The following is a 20,671-nucleotide window of genomic DNA, read 5'->3' as shown; positions in this document are numbered from 1 at the left end:
AAATGAAAGGCATTCCAGATTTATAGATAGAAGACTTAATACTGATAAACTGATCTGGCATTCAGTACAATTCCTATCACAACCCCTCCGCCATTTTTGCAGAAATTGACAAATTGATACTAAAATGCTTTTGGCATGCAGAAATGCAAGAGATCTAGAATAGCCAAAGTAATCTGAGAAAGGAAGAACAAAGTTGGAGGTCTGGCACTTGCCATTCTCAAAACTTACTACAAAACTATGTTATCCAAAAACAAAACAAAACAAAAAAACTACATTGACCAAACAGTTTGGCACTAGCATAAGGACAGACACAAAGATCAATGGAGTAGAATTTAAAGTCCAGAAACTCCTACAGTTAGGGTCAAATGATTATCAACAAGGTACCTAGCCATTCCAGTGAACTAAAGAATAGGCCTTTAAATAAATGATCCCTGGGACAACTGGACACCCATGCAAAATAATGAAAATGGAGTCCCCATAACACACCACATACAAAAATTACCTCATAATAGATCAAACACCTAAAGAGCTAAAACTATTAAACTCTTTAAAAACAAGTAGGTATAAAACTTCCTGACTTTAGTATAGTAAAAAGTTTATTTTATAATATCAAATGCAAATACAACCAAAGGAAAAAAAAAGATACATTGAACTTTATCAAGATTAAAAATTTCTGTGCTTTAAGGAACATCATAAAGAAAGTAAAAGGAGGGCTGGGTATGTAGCTTCGTGGTAGAATGCTTGCCTAGCATGTGCAAGGCCTAGGTTCAATCCCCAGCACTTGGGGGGCAGTAATAAATCATTATCTAATACGGGATTTCTATCCAAATTAAACAAAGAACTTTTTTTTTTTTAACTTTTTAGTTGCAGATGTTCACAATACCTTTATTTTGTTTATTTAGTTTTCTTATGTGGTGCTGGGGATCAAACTCAGTGCCTCCCATGTACTAGGCAAGTGCCACAACTCTTATAACTCAGTAATCTAAACACAACCTAATAGGCAAAGTTCTAAATAGACACTACTCCAAAGAATTACAAATGACCACCATATAGTGGTGCACACCTGTAATGCCAGCAACTGGGGCGGATGAGGCAGGAGGATGGCAGCCTCAGCAACTTAGCAAGGACCTAAGCAATTTAGGAGAACCAGCCTCACAAAAATAAATAAATAAATATTACAAATGATCAATGAAAGATGCTTAATATCATTAGTCATCAGGAAAATGCAAATCAAATCTCTTCACATGAAATATTACTTCATACCCACTAGAATGGCTATAATAAAAATATGGTCAATAATCAGTGTTGACCAGGAATATGGAGAAACTGAAACCCTCATACAAGGATGTTGAAAATATAAAATGTCGTAACTATCTGTCCAGTTCTCAGAAACAAGCATAGGTATGGGGTTGTAGCTCAGTGGTAGAGAGCTTGCCTAAGCATGTGTGAGGCACTGGGTTTGATTCTCAGCATCGCATATAAATAATTAATTAAATAACGGTCCATCAACTACTAAAAAAAATTTAAAACATAAAATAAGGGCTGGGGCTGTGGCTCAATGGTAGAGTACTTGCCTAGCATGTGTGAGGCACTGGGTTCAATTCCCAACACCGCATGTAAATAAATGAACAAAATAAAGGTTCATCAACATCCAAAAAAATATTTTTTAAATAAATAAATAAAATAAAAGTTAAGCACAGTAAATATGACCCAATAATTCTACTTCTAGGCATAAACCCAAGAGAAATGAAAGCTTACCCTCAGAACATGTACTTGGACCACTGAGCAACAGTTGAGCAACATCCCCAGCCCCCCCACACTTTTTTTTTTTTTTTTTAAAGACTAAGCTTTGCTAAACTGTCCAAGCTGGCTTCAAACTTGCAATCTTTCTGCCTCAGCCTCCGAAGTAGCTGGTATTATAGGTGTGCAACACCATGTCCAACAAGACACCTTTTTTTTTTTTTTTGGTTCTGGGAATTGAACCCAGGGATACTTTACCACTGAGCTACATTCTCAGACTGTTTATTTTTTGAGAAAGGCTCTCACTAATTTGCTTAGGATGTCATTAAATTGTTGAAGCTGGCCTCAAGCTTTCAATCTCAGCCTCCCAATTCACTGGGATCATAGGTGTGCCCCAATGCACAAGGATCAGACATCATTTTGTATGTGAAGATAACGAATAATGTACCCAAGTTTATCTACCTGGAATGTGACAGAATTGTGCCTTGATCCTAGGTCTTTAATTCCAAATAGCAATATCCATTTTCTTACCTATAAGGTTCTCTCAACTAAAGAAGGAAAAGGATAGAAGAAGTTGAGAAAAAAACTATATCTAAGATTTAAAATAGTACTTACTCAGGGAAAACAATAAATGCATGTGTGTAAAAAGAAATAGGCCATGTTACAGCATATGTAGTAAAATGTTAGCATTTGGTGAATCTGGGTCGATGCTAGATGAGAATTATTTTCATTACTTTTGCAACTTTTTGTAATCTAAAACTGTTTCAAATAAAAAAATAACAATTAGTACTTCCATGATCTCAATGACAAAATTGGTAAGTAAAGAAATGGTACAGCTCAGTCCTATGAAAAGATAAATTCCTGTGGTGAATAAAAAAAGCAATTAAGCTCTACAAATAAATACCTTAAGTATAAGATGAAGAGTGAGAAGGTCCCTGAGCAATATAGTTGAAAAGATATCCTATGGCAACAGAAATGATTCCAGCATGAGAGAACAATGCAGTCCATTTTTTAATTTAATTTAATTTTATTTTATTTTAATTTTTGGTTAACATGGTGTTTTCTAGAACATGATGTAACCCTGGTTATTGTGAAACTATTCAAATAAAGTTTACCCAGATTAATGCTCTCAAATATTGCTGGTCAAAGTGTAAACTGGCACAATTTTTCAGAACATAGATTTAATAATAGTGTGGTGGCCTACACCTGTAATTCTAGTGACTCAGAAGGCTTAGGAAGGAACAACACAAGTTCAACCTGGGCAACTTAGAAAAACCCTGTCTCAAAATTTTTTTTAAAAAAAGGGGGTGGGGATAGGGGGAGGCTTAAGATGTAGTTCAGTTCAGTGGTGAGAGCCCTGGGTTTAATCTTCAATATTACAAAATGAAACAAAAACTATATGCAGTAATAAAAAACTATAGGCAGTGGGATTCAATTATGCATCTGTACAGGATAGGAAATGATAAGCTTTAGCTTACTTTAGAATGTAAGATTAGAAAGCTAATCTGTACATTAAATAATATAGTAGAACTATAAAGAAAAGTAAGATTGGGCTGGGATTATAGCTCAGCATGGAGTGCTTGCCTGGTACATGCAAGGCCCTGGGTTCAATCCTCAGTACCTCATAAAAATAAATAAAATAAAGGTACTGTGTTCAACTACAACTAAAAAATAAATATTTTTTTTAAAAAAAGCAAGATTAAAAATAAGTTGTCGGGCTGGGGATGTGGCTCAAGCAGTAGCGCACTCGCCTGGCATGCGTGCGGCCCGGGTTCGATCCTCAGCACCACATACCAACAAAGATGTTGTGTCCACCAAGAACTAAAAAATAAATATTAAAAATTCTCTCTCTCTCTCTCTCTCCTCTCTCACTCTCTCTTTAAAAAAAAAAAATAAGTTGTTACCTTGGGGTAAGGTATAAAGAAGTGGCATAGAAGAAGGAGGCACATAGTAAAAATGGTAGTGGTCATGTTCTTTTTTTTTTTTTTTTTTTGTATACTGAGGATTAAACTTAGGGGCACTTTCCTGAGCTATATTCCCAGCCCTTTTTATTTTTCATTTTGAGACAGGCTCTCACTAAGTTACTGAGACTATCCTCAAACTTGGGATCCTCCTGCTTCAGCCTCCCAAGTCACTGGGATTATAGGTGTGCACCACTGCACTAGACATGTTCTGTTTCTTTTCTTTTCTTTCTTTCTTTTTTTTTTTTTTTTTTTGGTACCAGGGATTGAACCCAAGAGCAGAACCACTGAACCACATCCCCAGCCTCCCCTCCTTTTTTTGAGGCAGGGTTTCACTAAATTGCCCTCACTAAGTTGCTGACACTGGCTTTGAACTTTCAATCCTCCTGCTTCAACATCCTGAGTTGCTGGGACATGCAGCACCATGCCCAACTAACATGTTTAATTCCTTAAATTGGATACTGGGTTTAATTTTTATACAACTGTTTATATTCCATGGTTTACATATGTGTTTCAAATTGTCTTCTGAATACATCAAATTATTAAAATGGTGAAAGAACAAAAATAAAATTTGTGGAAATGAAAAAAGCTTGCATTCACTTACTCATTTTTCTGATTTTCAAATGTAAAATACTTTAGAAACCAAAACCAGTGTCAATGGTGACAACATTTTCTAATAATATATATATTCAAACTAGTCAGAACATTTTTCTCAGTAGATTCAATAAAATTGTTTTAATTTTGAATGAAAGTGTATATATGTATAACACACATATACATACCCCTACACTTTTATTTTCCCTAAACTGGTCATAAGGTAACTTCTCACTACTGCTCTTATACCTTTTTCTGATATAATTTTACACTCTCCAGGAGCCTTCACAATCTGATAATCATAGACTGTGACACAATAAAAAAGGAGTATTAGAGGAGTTTTTAGGAGAAACACAGAGGATTAGAGGAGGTGGCGATGATGTGTGAGGAAATTGATAGGAAATGAAAAAGTATCATCTGAGAACTCTCTTCACAGCATTTCAAAAAATCCAAATTAAGAACTTGAGTTATTTCAAAATAGTTTTTGGTTAGAGGATAATGTTCCACAATGCTCTAAAACTAGACCACGTTGGTCATAATGTAAGTAGTTAACTTATAAGCAAATAAAAAATTGTCTCCTATTAAAACAAGGAATATACATATATTCTCACTTCGAATATCACAGAGAAGAGCTTTGAAGGAAAAGAAAAAAAATTACTAAACTAAAAGAGAGACATCAGAAGTCATTTTTTTTTTTGGGCGGGGGGAGGGCGTTACTGAGGATTTAATCCTAAATCACATCCCCAGACTTTTTTATTTCTTAGTTTGAGACTCACTAAATTGCTGGAACTGGTCTTGAACTTGTGATCTTCCTGCTTCTGCCTCCCAAGTTGCTGGGATTACAGGTGTGTGCCACCATGCTCAGCTCTTGGCTTTCTTTTACACTTCCCCTGCAGACCCCCACCCTTTTCTCAGTCTTCTTATAGGCTCCTTCCTTGAAGTATGTAGTCATTTATACACACTCAACTAAAGGCACTCTCAGTCACTCCCCCGAGATTTAGTTATGTAATTTTTTGGTGGGTTGATTGGTTTTGTTTTGCAGTGCTAGAGATGGAACCCAGAGCTTTACACAGAAGAGGCAAGTGCTCTACCACTGAGCTATATACTCAGGCCTGTATTTTTAAAACTTCATTCTGTTAGTATATTTCCAGAGCTATGGAAACAAGAATTTCAACGTTGTGAGTATAGCCCATCCATTTCTACCAAGTGAAGAGATGGGGGGGCAGGTGCTGGGACTCAACTACATACTATAAAACTGTTTACTTTTACAGACTGGTCTGATGACATCAAAGAGAGTCCCATAGATCTGTTATCTTTACACTTGGAAACTGAAGCCTCATAATATGCATCAAATAAATTATTTGTTAAATGAATCAGTCAATTACTGAATGGATTATCTGTCTCAAAACTCATTTCTTAGTTGCATTTAGTGGTACATGCCTGTAATTTCAATGACTCGAAAGGCTGAGGTAGGAAGATCACAAGTTCAAGGCCAGTCTTGATGATCTGATGAGACCTTAGCTCAAAATTTTAAAAATTAAAATTAAAAAGGGCGGGGGGAATAGTATCACAAAAAGAAATTCTCATTTTTCCTGATACTACTTGAGGAAACATATAAAATGTAATAAAGCTGGGCTGGGTGGGGGTCCCAGTTACTTGGGAGGCTAAGGCAGGAGGCAGGACAGTGAGTTCAGGGCCAGTCTGGGCAACATAATAAGTCTCTATCTCAAAAATCTAGAAAGAATGGGCTGGGGATGTGGCTCAAGCGGCAGTGCGCTCGCCTGGCATGCGTGCGGCCCAGGTTCGATCCTCAGCATCACATACAAACAAAGATGTTGTGTCCACCGAAAAACTAAAAAATAAATATTAAAAAAATCTCTCTCTCTTAAAAAAAAAATTTGGAAGGAAGGAAGGAAGGAAGGAAGGAAGGAAGGAAGGAAGGAAGGAAGGAAGGAAGGAAGGGTGGGTTATAAAATTTCCTTAATTCTTTAAAAAAACAAAACCTTTTTTCCTTAATTCTTCAAAGAAAGACCTTTTGGACTTCCGAATCTTTGCATAATGAGACCTATGTTTTGGTTAGTTATAAGGAAAAATACTCTGTATAGATGATATTAGTGATTCAGATTCTTTTAGTTCATTTGATACTCAAAATAACTTTATGAAGTAAAAGAAAAAGTATTACAAATTTCATTTTACAGCTAGGTACAGTGACACATGCCTGTAATCCCAGCTACACAGGAGGCTGAGGCAAGAGGATCCCAAGTTTGAGGCCAGTCTTGGTAACTTAGTGAGGCCCTGACTCAAATAAAATAAAGGACTGGGGATGTAGCTCAGAGGTACAGTGCTTGGTTAATATGTGTGAAGCCCTGGTTTATTTCCCAGTACCAAACACACAAACATCATTTTACAGATAAGGAAACTACAGCACAAAAATAAAGTGACTTCTCTAGACATATTATAGTTAGTAGGAAGAGTACTAGAACCAGATTTGAATCATAGTACTGTCACACTGGGCAAATTATCTAGCTTTTCTGACCCTCAGTTATGGCCTTTGTAGAATGGGGATAAAGTTAAGTATTAATCTCATGATACCTCTGTCCAAATGAAGTATTTTTTTTCCCAAAACATTTTTTGTGTGTGTGCTGGTGATTGAACAAATAGATTTGAGAATGCGAGGCAAGCGCTCTACCGATTGAGCTATATCCCCAGCCCCTCAAAAACATTTTATCATAGAACTATTTCAGACGAAGTGTGTAAAACCCCAGCACGATACCTAACAAAACAGTTAATCAGTGTTTCCTCTCCTCGTAGTAGTCACTACTTTGCACAGGTAACATAAATTCAAACCTCAGATACGTAAGACAGCAGTTTCATGGTTGTAAAATCTTTAAAAATTTCCCATCCAAAGCTGGGAGTGGTGGTGCACCCCTGTAATCCTAGAGGCTCCAAGGCTGAGACAGGAGGCTAGAGAGTTTAAAGCCAGCCTATGCAATGCTGACAGGGAGGTGTTAAGCAACTCATTGAGACCCTGTTCTTTAATAAAATTCAAAATAGGGCTGGGGATGTGATTCAGTGGCTGAGTGCCCCTGAGTTCAATCCCTGGTATCACCCCCCACAAAAAAAAACTTTTTTCCCATCCAGAATCCATCTCATGGCAAATAAACTTTGTCTCCCCACTCCATCAGGCAGATACTTTTTTAGTCTTCCTTTTCACCAAAAGTATGGGTCTTTTAGGATCCTGGTTTTATGTAGTGGTCTCAGTTTCAGTTAATATGAATCAGGCTCTAGCTGTCATCTTCTACTGAAACATTCCTAAGACTGACAAGTCCTCCAATTGAATACAATGGCTTTTTATTTTTTTTGCATTCCTTTTTTCTTTGTTTTATGTGTTGCTGGGGACTGAAACTAGGGCTTCCTGTATGCTAAGCAAGTGCTCTACACCCAGTCCCTCTTGAGTAATTTTTTCTTTTTTCCTCCTAGTAATTCTGTATATAATGCATACTAGGGATTTAACGCAGGGGCATTTTACTACCCAGCTACACTCTCATCATGTTTTTATTTTTATTCTGAGACAGGGTCTCACTAAATTGCCCAGGCTAGCCTTGAATTTGCAATCTTTCTGCCTCAGCCTCCAGAGTCACCAGGATTACAGGTATGTACCACTACACCTGGCATCCTGAATGATTTTTTTCCTAAAGACTGGGCAGGAAACCAGGTAACTACAAGGATTACAAATGATAATTTTATGAGAGGAAGGTTTTTAACTGATGTGTTAACACTGTGTTGAAGAATGTGGACTTGAGACTCCAACTGCCTGCATTAAAATGCCAACTCTACCATTTACAAAACAATATATCTTTAGGCCAAGTACTTAATTTCCCTGCACCTCATATATCATAAGACTGTTATCAGAATTAAACAAATTCTAAGTGCAAAACATTTATAACAGTACTGGCATATATTACATGCTCAATAAATGTTAACTAGGGCTGGGGTTGTAGCTCAGCGGTAGAGCGCAAGCCTCCTTGCACCTGCGAGACCCTGGGTTCGGTCCTCAGCACTACATAAAAATACATGAATAAAATAAAGGTATTGTGACCAACTACAACTAAAAAATAAATGTTTTTAAAATAATAATAAAATAAATAAATATATAACTATTATTATAAACTATAATCTCCATGGGGGAAGAAAATACATTTTTTTCACTGATATTGTCTGAGAGCCTAAAATACAGCCTATTAAACAGTGGCACTAAATGTTTACTGAATGAATGAGTAAACAGTCAAATACAAATTTACTATTAGATATAATTAAGTACATATTTGCTCTGACAAAAAGAGACTATAAACCCAGAGAAATATTAAGTCCCAAGACTAGCCCTGAAGTTAAAAAATAGAACCGAAAGGTAGTCATGTGTCATCTAAGTTCATAGGTACTAATTAAAAACTAGATATTAGACATCTCTGACTCTTCACTGCAGTACACCATGAGAAATCTCTTAGTTTATGTGTTTTTTGTTTTTACAGTACTGTGGATCTAACCCAGGGCCTCATGCATGCTCAGCAAGTGTGCCACTGAGCTACACCTGCAGCGCTCTCCTCCCCACCCTCATACAGGGGATTGAACCCCAGGGTGCTCTACCACTGAGCTATATCCCTAGCCCTTTCCTCCTGCCTCAACCTCCCAAGTAGCTGTAATTACAGATGTGCACTATCACACCTGGCTTTTTTTTTTTTCTTTTAACTAGTATTTTCTACCATTGATTCAACCAAGTCAGGCTTTCAGAAATACGCATCTAATAAAGCCCTAGTATGATCTAACTCTTTACCCTCACCTTCCCCAATCATAGTCATTTTTATAGATAAAAAAGATGAAGAAACTATTCCTACCAACTTTTTGCTTCCCCACACCCAATTAATATATTCTGAAAGTAACTTCAATCCTGTCTCCCAAGTTTTCAGTGTCAAAAAGATCTCTTTGTGAAGTCCTCTGCTTCAGACCAGAGATGAACCTAAAACTCTGCATAGGAAAAATGCAATGTCTCCATTCTTATTTCCATTTTCACCTAGTTACTATAGGAAAATTTCATTTCATTTTCTAGTATGATAGTCTTCATCACAATTAGTATGAAAGTAGCAGCAGTAGTAGTAGTAGTAGCATACAATTTGTCAAAGAAATACTTAAATGCTAAAGACATAGATAAAAGTGCTTTATAAAAGTGAGTTGAGGGGGGCTGGGGTTGTGGCTCAGTAGTAGAACCATGCCTTGCACGTGTGAGGTACTGGGTTTGATCCTCAGCACCACCTAAAAATAAAGATATTGTGTCCATCTACAACTAAAAAATACATATATGTTAAAAAAAATAGCGATTGACAGCATGGAAAAAGAACCATAAAATTGTATACCCTTTTGACCAATTTTCTTTCAATAAATATGAATTATCTTTACAATAAAACAATGCTAAAAATATTTTAAATGCCTCATTTCAGTTTAGATTTCTACAACTCATGGAGTCCATGGTATTTGAAATAACATTGGCTAAGGGTCAGAAAAATCAGAGTATTTTTTTGGTACCAGAGATTGAACCTAGGGGCATTTAACCACCAAGCCACATCCCCAGCCCTTTTTTATATTTCATTAGAGACAGGGTCTTGCTGAGTTGCTTAGGGCCTCAATAAAATGCTGAGGATGGGTTTGAACTCGAGATCTCCTAGCTCAGCCTCTGGAAGCACTGGGATTACAGGCATGCACCACATTCCTTTTTGCATTCAGTAGAAAAATCAGTGTTTGAATCAAGTTCTGAATAGCTGTGACTATAGGAAGGTTACTCGATTTTTCAAAGCCTTGATTTCTTATGTGTGCAATGAAAAAAATATCATCAACCTCAGAGAACTCTGTAGATTAATTAGCACATCCCTAGATACACTATATGGTCACTAAATGAAAGCTACTGCATGAATTCAAGCTCTTCTAATTGTCTAACATTCAAGAATTTTGCCTGTAATGTTTTTTAATTTTAATTATTAGCATTAAATTATGCAAATAATGACTATTATTTCTGCCACTTCCTAGTTAAATGTGCTTTTAAGAGGCAACTTCAAAACCTATGAAAAGAACAATGTTTTAACCAGCATGTCCCAATTCATAGATGTTTTATAGGCTTATCATTGGATTCAATATTGATATTTATTTCAATCTATTTCTGAATATTTGATAAAATAATCACCTAAAATTTCCTTCTTTAAAAAACAGTTTGAGCCAGGCACAGTGGCAACATGCCTATAATCTCAGCAACTCAGGTGGCTAAAGCAGGAAGACCACAGATTCAAGGGCAGCCTCCGCAACTCAGTGAGACCGTCTTTAAATACAAAAGGGCTTGGAATGTGACTTAGTGGTTGAGTGTCCCTGAGTTCAATCCCCAGTACCAATAAAAAAAGAAGAAAAGAGAGGAGGCTAGGGTGTGTGTAGCTCACTGATAGAGCTTTTACTAGCATGTACAAGGTCCTGGATTTGATCTCTATCACTATAAAAATAACTAAGTACATGAAAATGAAAGAATAAATAAATATATTTATTGGATTTATTTATATTTATTATCCCTGATCAGGATTCTTAAGTAAAACACCAAGATATCAGTATTTTTTCTGTTATAAGTAAGAAGCATGCCAATAATTATGTTCAATTTGAATTTTTATTCATGGTAAGTAAAATATTCATACTTTAAAAGCTTTATTGGGGAGACAAATTTTCTTTGGTTTTTTTTTTTTTTTGGTCATTTACAAACAAAACAGAACAATTATAAAAATTTGTTGACTTTTTTAAGTATAAAAATGCAAGAATTATAAACTTATGTTTTTGAGGTTTATTTTGTGGGGATGGGCAGGCTAGGAATTGAATCCAGGGCTGCAAATTGTAAACACATACTCAACCATGGAGGTATACCTTTAACTCTCAAATTTAAATTTTTAAAAAGTCAGTTCTAATAGGCTGGAAATATAACTCAGTAGAGAATGCTTGCCTAGCATGTGTGAAGCCCTCAGTTCAATCCTCGGTACCACAAAATAAATAAATAATCAGTTATTGTCTACTGTAGTAACATATTTAAAATATATATTCATTTAAAATCTAATAATGCTGTATTTTATGATAATGTGTCATTTGTTAAACAAGAAAAAGCTGAAAGTTGTTTTAATATATAATAAATAAACTATGTGTACAATTTAAAAATAAAGTAGGGCTGTAACTCAGTGGTAGAGCATGTACTCTGCATACCCAAGGACCTGGGTTAAATCCCCACACCATAACAAATTTTTAAAAAATACTTACTTATATATGTAAAAATTCCTTTCTCATATCATATAAAAACTATACAAAATATGCTCTTGGAAATGAATAATTATGATTTCTAGAATAAACAAATTTAATAAAAAGGAATAAAAAGTAACAATATTTGACAGACACTAACATTTCAAAATCAAAAATCCAAAAAAGATTTGATAAACAGTAACAGAGTAGAATTTTATTTTAAAAAACTATAACTTTTTCTAGAAAAATTCAACCCAAGCTACTCTGAAAATGGCTAAAGTAACTAAGAAAAGGAGTAGTTGAGTCTTGTTTGTAAGTTTTAGTGAAACAGGAAGTGATTCTGTTTGCATATATAATTGCTTCCATGTATAAGAATTATCTATGGAAAACAACTACCTGTGTAGAATCATTATTTAACTCAGAAATTGAGTCTGCAAATAAATTAAACTATACACCTGAAAGTAGAGTCAAGAGAGATATAGAATACTACCAGTGTTAATATTTAATCTCTATATACAATTGTATAAATGCTTTTTAAGAAGAAAATTTAATCAGATTTTTATTGTAGGATATTTCCCCTTTAGTGCTTTTGAATGACTGACCCACGCTACAGTCACATGTCTCAGATCTATCATTCAAAAGCATGAGCTTGGAAGGGATTTCTATTTATTTATGAATTCTCCATGTGCATATCCTTTTGGCAGTTTAAAGAATACATTTACTGATATTAATACTAACCTCCATCTTTTTAGTTTAAAATGTCACTACCATAAGAAAAAAAAATAATTGAAAGCCCTGATACAAACCCCCAGGAGAGGTTATTGTTGAATGGGAATTCTTTTCTTGTTGGTTTCTCTGTGTATGCCTTGTTTTACAACAAGGAATATATATTCTTCATGGACAAATTCTTGTCTCTAAATAACTTCCATACTCTGAAGCCTTAGGCAAATACTGCATACTGAGAAGGTGCCAAAGATGTGCTCCTGGAATTCAATCATTATAAGAGAGTATTGTTAAAACAGATTACTTACTACCCCTTGCTTGACCTTCAGCTTTCTACATGCATAGATTGGGGGGGCGGGGCGGGGGGGGGGGGGCAGGAGAGTCAGTGTATTTTTCACAAGGTGATTAATCTTTAATATAATCTATACTCAATCATTACAGGATAATGATATCAGCAACCCCTAAAAAAAAAAAGTACTAATACTGATAAATAAAGTTAGGAATTGCTGATTTTCTAATACATAACTTTTGGGAAACCTACTGTTTGGAAAGGACTTTCATATAGTAAACTTATTATAATATTTTCATGAAAACCTGAAGATTTATGAAAACTAAAGATCACTGAGCAAAATTGCAACATTATTAATGATTCTGCACTTTTTCTACAATTCCACTGTGATGTCTCTATGGAAAATTCACTTAGCTAAAAAGTAATGTGCCAAATCTTTGGACTTTATTTTTCTTTTCTTTTCTTTTTTTAATATTTATTTTTTAGTTATAGGTGGACACAATATCTTTATTTTATATTTATGTGTTGCTGAGGATCGAACCCAGTGCCTCATGCATGCTAGGCAAGCACTCTACCACTGAGCCACAACCCCAACCCTGGACTTCATTTTTTAATATTCTTTCCTATTTTAATATTTTTATATTAAATATGTTTATTTATTAAAATTTTTATTAAATACTCAACATTTAATACTATTTTAATAACTATATTAATTATTAGTTATTTAATTTAAATCACCACTACTATAACAAGTTGAGGATAAAAACTCACACTTATTTTTCATCTAAAGTAGTACAATAACTATCCCATTCCAGACCATGTTTATGAATAATCATTCTTATATCTTTTTTTCCCTTTTTTGATACCAGGGACTGAACCCAGTGGCACTTAACCACTGAGCCACATCCCCAGCGCCCCCCCTTTTTTAAAAATTGTTTTTATTTACTATTTATTTTGAGACAGGGTCCCATTAGGATGCTTAGAGCCTCACCAAGTTGCTGGGATTATAGGCATGTGCCACCATGCCCAGCTCAAATATCTTCTTGTTTATAATATTCCTTTACACACCCACACATATACAAAAAAAAAAGCTTTTAAGGTACTTAGGATCTTTACAATATGGCCCAAACTCTGTAGTTTATGAGTCAAGGTTCCTCCACAATCTGACTTGCTCACCTAATCTACTGTACCCTCAATGCTGGAGTTACATATTTCCTAGAATCCATCATGCCTGGAATATATGGTATTTCACAAAGTTTATTTATTTTAATAGACTATTAAAATAGTTATTAAAAGACTATTAAAATAATTATTTTAATAACTATATTAACTATTAATTATTAAAATAGACTATTAAAACAAAATAAATTTACTCTATTTCTGTTTCAGTTTCCATGCTCAAGCTTGTCCCTTTCCCAGTAATAGCTTTCTTTCCCAAACTTTTACCTAGCTAAAATATCGTCTTGTTTATAATAGTCCTTTCCACACATACACATATACAAAAAAAAGCTTTTCATTTACTATTAAAACCAGCAGTTCATAGGCTAGGGAAATAGCTCAGTTGGTGGAATGCTTGCCTCCTATGCATAAGGTTCAATCTCTAGTAACACACACACACACACACACACACACACACACACACACACACAGGCAGTTTAAATGTCCCCTTCTAGCCTGTAATCCCAGCCAGGCTGACGCAGGAAGATCCCAAATTCAAGGCTATCCTCAGCAAGTTTGAGGCCAGCCCGAGCAACTTAATGAGACCCTGTCTCAAAATTTAAAGAAGTGGGGGGGGGGGGACAGAAAAAACAAAAATAACAAATAATTAGTGAGCTCTTATATGAGCACCAGGCACTATATAGGTATTGAAGATGCAATGATGGGCCAAATAAACATGGTATATACCTTCACTGATCAAGTACCTAACTTAATAGGTTACCATGAGAATTAACAAATAAAACATATAAAGCACAAAAAACAGTACACAGTACAATCATGTTGAATAAATATTTGCTATTGTTGCTGCCTAACCATTCTATCTAAAATAGTTCACACACACACACACACACACACACACACACACAACAAGACTTTATATCTTATCCTAGTTTATTGTTTCTGTATATTAATAGATTTGTTTATTTCTATCCCCTCCCCCAGCCACAAGTCTTTTTTTAACCACTGTAACCACAGTGCTGTAACATCCCCTGGCCCTTGCAGCTGATCAAAAAAATTATCTTTGTATCAAAGATTTTTATACTCTCTGGATTTGGAGATAGACTCTAGTCAAATAATCATAGCAAGAAATATAAAATTACAATTGATATATATTCTATGAAGAAGAGTTACATAATAGAGAGAGTGTGACCTGGGTTTTGTTTTTGTGTTTTTTTTTTTGAGGGGTAGGCAGGCCAGATAGTTTCCCTGAACAATTGATTTAAGAATTCCAAGACATGTCAGTTACACAGTCTAGAAAAAATACTACCACAGGTCATCTGCACATGTTCTTCTTTCTTATCTGAACTACTCTTTCCATAACACAACTTTTATAATTTAATATCTCAGTTCTCTACTTTAAAGATTGAGCCTACCTGGGGGCTGGGGTTATGGCTCAGCAGTACAGCGCTCCCCTAGCACGTGCGAGGCCCTGGGTTCGATCCTCAGCACCACATAAAAAATGAAAAAAAATAAATTTATTGTGTCCATCTACAACTAAAAATAAATATTAAGAAAAAAGATTGAGCCTGCCTGAAGCTACCCTTTGACTATCCTATTCCATGATGTCAAAATTTCTTTCTTATCATTTTAAAAAAGTACTCTTCACATTTAAAACTCTTCACATTTAAAAATTAATCTAAGACTACAGTTCAGTGGGACAGTGCTTATCTAGCATATTCAAGGCCCTGAGATCAATCCCCAATATGGCAAAAATAAAAATAAAATTTCAAAAATAATAAAATGGATATTCTTTAATAATAAAATTACACAAATAAGATAAAAAGTCAAGAATAACACTTGTTTTACTATCTGTGATATCCCCAATGCCAATACAGTTAATGAAACTCTATAAACACTGATGGATAAATAAAAAGCAAGAGCTATTATCCTAAACCAGTGGTTCTTAAAAACTTGGTTAAAGACCATATTTTACATTGATTGTGTGAGGCAGCACCACATAAAAATAAACAAATAAAATAGAGGCATGCTGTCCATCTACAACTACAAAATTAAAAATATATATATTTTAATAGTTGAATATTTCAACTATTCAAAACACAATGTAATAAACATTTGAAAAATATAAAATGCAAAGCTTTTTTTTTTTCCGATACTAGGGATTGAATTCATGGGCACTCAGCCACTGAGCCACATCCCCAGCTCCATTTTGTATATTATTTATTTATTTATTTATTTATTTTTTTTTTTTTTTTTTTTAATATTTATTTTTTAGTTCTTGGCAGACACAACATCTTTGTTGGTATGTGGTGCTGAGGATCGAACCCGGGCCGCACGCATGCCAGGCGAGCGCGCTACCGCTTGAGCCACATCCCCAGCCCCCATTTTGTATATTATTTAGAGACAGGGTCTCACTGAGTTGCTTAGTGCCTTGCTAAATTGCTGAGGCTGACTTTGAACTTGATCCTCCTGTCTCAGCCTCCCAGCTGCTGGGATTACAGGAGTCCGCCACTGTGCCTGGCCAAAATGCAAAGCCTGTAATAATCATTTACTCAACTCCTATTAAGAGTGCCTAATAAATATATTGTATAAGAAAAACAAAAAAGTAGCCTCCACAAATAATTCTGAAATCACAATAAACTAATATTTTGCCTTCCCTTAACCGCTCCAGTACACTCTTACTGTGTGAACATTTTTAATAAGGAAGGAAAAATCGAATTAGTTGGATGCAAAGACTGAAACACAATAATGCCTAATATACCTGATATGGTCTGAATATCTGCCTTCCCTAAATTCATATATTGAAATCCTAACCCCCCAAAGTGATAGCTTTGGAAGTAGGGCCTTTGGGAGATGATTAATCATCAAGGCAGAACCCTCACAAATGTAACTGGTACCCTTATAAAAGAAGCCCTAAAGAGGCTGTTTATAAAGCTCAGTTGGTAGAGTACTTACCTCAAATGTCCAAGGCCCTGGGTTCAATCACCAGCACCACAAAAAAAAAAAAAAGAAGAAGAAGAAGAAAAAGCCCTAGAACTGTCCTGCTCCTTTTACCATGCAAGGACACTGGTAGAAGATGCCATCTATTAAACAGGAAGACAGGAGCTGGGGCTGTAGCTCAATGGCAGAGCGCTTGCCTCTCATGTATGAGGCATTGGGTTCAATCCACAGCACCACATAAAAATAAACAAATAAAATAAAGGCATGCTGTCCATCTACAATTGCAAAATTTAAAAAATATATATTTTAATAATTTTTTTAGTTGCAGTTGGACACAATATCTTTATTTCACTTATTTATTTTTATGTGGTGCTGAGGATTGAACCTAGGGTCCCGCACATGCAAGACGAGTATTCTACCACTGAGCCACAATGCCAGCTCATAATTTTTTTTTTTTAGGTGTAGATGGACACAACACAATGCCTTTATTTTTATGTAGTGCTGAGAATCGAACCCGGGTCCCACTCGTGATAGACGAGCACTCTATCGATGAGCCACAATCCCAGCCCCTAAAAATTTTTTAAATAAATAAACAGGAAGACAGCCCTCACCAGAAACCAAATGTGCCAGAGCCTTGATCTTGGACTTCCTAGCCCCCAGAACACTGAGAAATAAATTTCTGTTGTTTATAAGCTACCCACTTTATGGTATTTTGTTAAAGCAACATGAAAAGACTAAGACAATATCTTTCTAGCCTCATTTTCTAATACATATCTTCACTCTTACATCCTTTCATTCTATATAAGGTAATTCTGCTTCCTGAAATACATTCTATAGCTTTTCTACTTCATATTCACAGCGAAGCTTTCTTTCCCCTCCCAAATGATCTACAAATAAATAAATCCTATTCATCTTTCAGGCCCAGCTCAAATGACACTTTGGGGTCCTAAATAGCCAAAGAAGAGTTCATAATTCCTCCCTCTGTACTTATACACTCATTCTCAGTGGGAAGGCCCACACTTTCAAAAATCTAGCCATCTGTCTTGGGTAGGATGGCTCAAAATTAAAAAAAAAAAAAATTCTCAAAACTCACTTTTTTTTTTTTTAGAGAGAGAGAGAGAGAGATTTATTTTTTTAGTTTTCGGCAGACATAACATCTTTGTTTATATGTGGTGCTGAGGATCGAACCCGGGCCGCACGCATGCCAGGCGAGCGTGCTACCGCTTCAGCCACATCCCCAGCCCTCTCAAAACTCACTCTTGCTGTGGAGTACACTAGTTGCCTCAATTTTCAGTTTAAGACTATCCATGTCAAGTTGAAAAATGAGACCACAAAGTGAATCAATCAAGCATCTACTTGACCTGGAACAGGGAATAACGAGAAGGCACAGTTGCTGCTAGAATTTACATTCCACAAGGACAAACAAGCTAGCACACAATGACAGTGTGATGGAGACAGACACAGGAGAATGAAAACCTATAAATGCAGTCAATGAGTTTGTAAATGTTTATAGGTTAAATGACTTGATAGTAAACCATTTCCTAAAATTCAGATAAAGAGAAAATAGAAACTGACTAACCAAGGAGAACATGATTACCAGGACTGAGTTTTGACTAGAATGTCTTATTCTTCACAGCAATCAAAATTTAGCTCGAGAGAGAAATAAATTACAGTAGATGGGGTAGAGAGAGAAGATGGGAGGGGAGGGGAGGGGGGATAGTAGAGGATAGGAAAGGTAGCAGAATACAACAGTTACTAATATGGCATTATGTAAAAATGTGGATGTGTAACCGATGTGATTCTGCAATCTTTGTAATGTTTTGAACCACCAATTAAAAAAAAAAGAAGTTTTAAAGTGAAAAAATAAAATTTAGCTTGAAAGTGATGTAGTAATGTTTTCAATAAATGTACAGAAAACCACAGGTAATCAATTCAATGAAAAGCCAACTTAAGTCTCAACCTGTTTTGAAACAAAGAACATTTGTAAATAAAAGGCTCTCCCAAGAAAGGGCAAAACAAACCAACCCTTTAGAAGGAATCAGGCTGCCACAAGCTGATTGCCACACTTCTTTTCAGTCTTCAAATGCCTTTGGTAGCTGCTTCCAAACAAGAACAATTTTTTTTTCTTTTTAAAATTCTAAATGGACACAATATCTCTATTTTTGTATGGTGCTGAGGATCAAACCAGTACCTTATGCTTAGGCACTGAGCTACAACCCCAGCCCCAAATTCATTTACTCTAAGTAATAACAGTAAAGTCTGTAAACAAATATTTTTAAATTTCACAAACTATACCTCCACTTAAGACACTGAAAAGAAAATTTCAAAACATTTTTAGCTATTTCTGTCAAAAGGCCATATCTCTCATAAGATCACAATATGCATGCTGGCCCTCACTCCACCACTCCATAGCACACCATCACTCAGGTTTTCCAGTGACACAAAATAAAGAAGCTCCCAAGCTCTCTTTCATACCTCTAATCTCCTCTTTCTGCCCTCCAGAGAGGGAGGGAGGAGATGAAGGGATGGAGGGAGGGAGAGGGAGAGAGAGAGAGAGAGAAAGAGAAAGCCAGCCAACGAATCCCTATCTGTTCCTGGGAAGCAATCGCCTTCAATTTGTTCCTGCTTAGACCCCTGAAGCCAGTAGAAGGAAATGGGGACAACTGTACGAGCCGGCGAGGATATGTGAAGGAAATGTGGATGGTAGAGGACGAAGGGGAGGAGGGGGTAGTGGAGATAAAATGGTGAAGGGGTGAGAAGGGAGAACAAAGTGCAGGAGCGAAAAATGGGGAGGAAGAAGGGGGAAGGGGTAAAGACCACAGTAGAGACAAAAAGGCAAAATGGTAGAGGAGAAAGAAAGGAAGATTAAAGGAGAGGAGGGAGACGCGAAGAGAACGCGAGAGAGGCTGTCACTGGAGGGTGACAAAGGGTATCAGCGGGAATAAGGGAGATTAAGGGGGTGTCACCCGAAGGGGCTCGCCCCAGCAGGTGGACTGGGAGCACCGGGAAGGAGGAGCTGGACGCCGAGGGTGAGGCCACAAAGGGTTAGGTGAGGGAAGGGCGTCCGAGGGACACCAAGGCTAGGGAGGGGCAGGCCCGCGGGGGCTAGGCTGGCGGGCGGCTCCGGCTAGGGCAGGCCTAGCTTCCTCACCATGGCTGTGCCGGCCTGGTCCTCGGGCATGCAGCTTCGGTCCTGGGTGCGGCGGCGGACCGGGCCCGAGCCGGCCCCCAGGCTGAGCCGGCGCGGAGGCTCCAGGAGGCTCCAGCGAGCTGCAGCTCCGGGCTCGGCCCAGGCCTCGGCCTCCTTCCCTCAGGAGATAGGAGTGCACCAAGCCGCAGCCGCAGCCGCAGCCCGAAGCCGAGCGCAGACTCCACCCCCCGCGAGGCCCCGCCCCCGCCGACCCGACTGGCCGGAGCCGGCCCCGCCTCCGTCGTCCCGGCGCAGACTCGGCTGCGGGGACCCGCCCCAAACTGGACCTCAGGGCTCTGGGCGTGCAGGCCCTTAAAGGGGCAACGCCCCCTCAAATCTACCTAGTCCCTTCGAAAACAGTAAGAGATTTGAGCCATACATCTTGGCAGGAGACTGGAGCGCTTGTTTCAGTCACCTATGTACCCCTGTGTCATTCACCATCGTTTTTGTTTTTATTTTGGTACTGGGAAATTGAACTCAGGAGCACTTGACCACTGAGGCACCATTTTGTATTTTATTTAGAGACAGGGTCTCACTCAAGATCTTAATATTTGATTCACTGTCATTGAATTACCGTTGTCATCATTCTTGGTGATTTCAACATTCTCTTAGAGGATTCTTCCCTCTGGTTTCCTCTCCTCTAGAGATCACCCTTCTTTATCTTCTCATTCTTATGCTCATACCTTCTATTATCAATAATTACATAATTGCAACCTCTCTAATCATAATACTTTTTTTTTTTCTGTCGGT

The 20,671-nt window shown here is 36.9% G+C and overlaps 1 protein-coding gene across 4 annotated transcripts in view; it reads right to left on the bottom strand.

The window, feature by feature from the left end:
- The window catches only part of Zyg11b (zyg-11 family member B, cell cycle regulator), a 73,263-nt gene extending 53,148 nt beyond the window's left edge, over positions 1-20,115 (bottom strand). For 2 of the 4 annotated variants that reach the window (XM_040288681.2, XM_078026259.1), the window contains exon 1: positions 19,883-20,115. In XM_040288681.2, the coding sequence (XP_040144615.1) occupies positions 19,883-19,912 (30 nt within the window). In that variant the 5' untranslated portion in view covers positions 19,913-20,115. Of the gene's footprint in view, positions 1-15,206; positions 15,275-19,882 lie in introns of all 4 variants that reach the window. The other 2 variants (XM_078026260.1, XM_013358952.4) reach the window with 2 other exon arrangements.
- Positions 20,116-20,671: the final 556 nt, after the last annotated feature.

Source organism: Ictidomys tridecemlineatus, chromosome 11, assembly GCF_052094955.1.
Source record: "Ictidomys tridecemlineatus isolate mIctTri1 chromosome 11, mIctTri1.hap1, whole genome shotgun sequence".
Taxonomy (NCBI): Eukaryota; Metazoa; Chordata; class Mammalia; order Rodentia; family Sciuridae; genus Ictidomys; species Ictidomys tridecemlineatus.
This window is presented reverse-complemented; position numbering and strand designations above follow the sequence as displayed.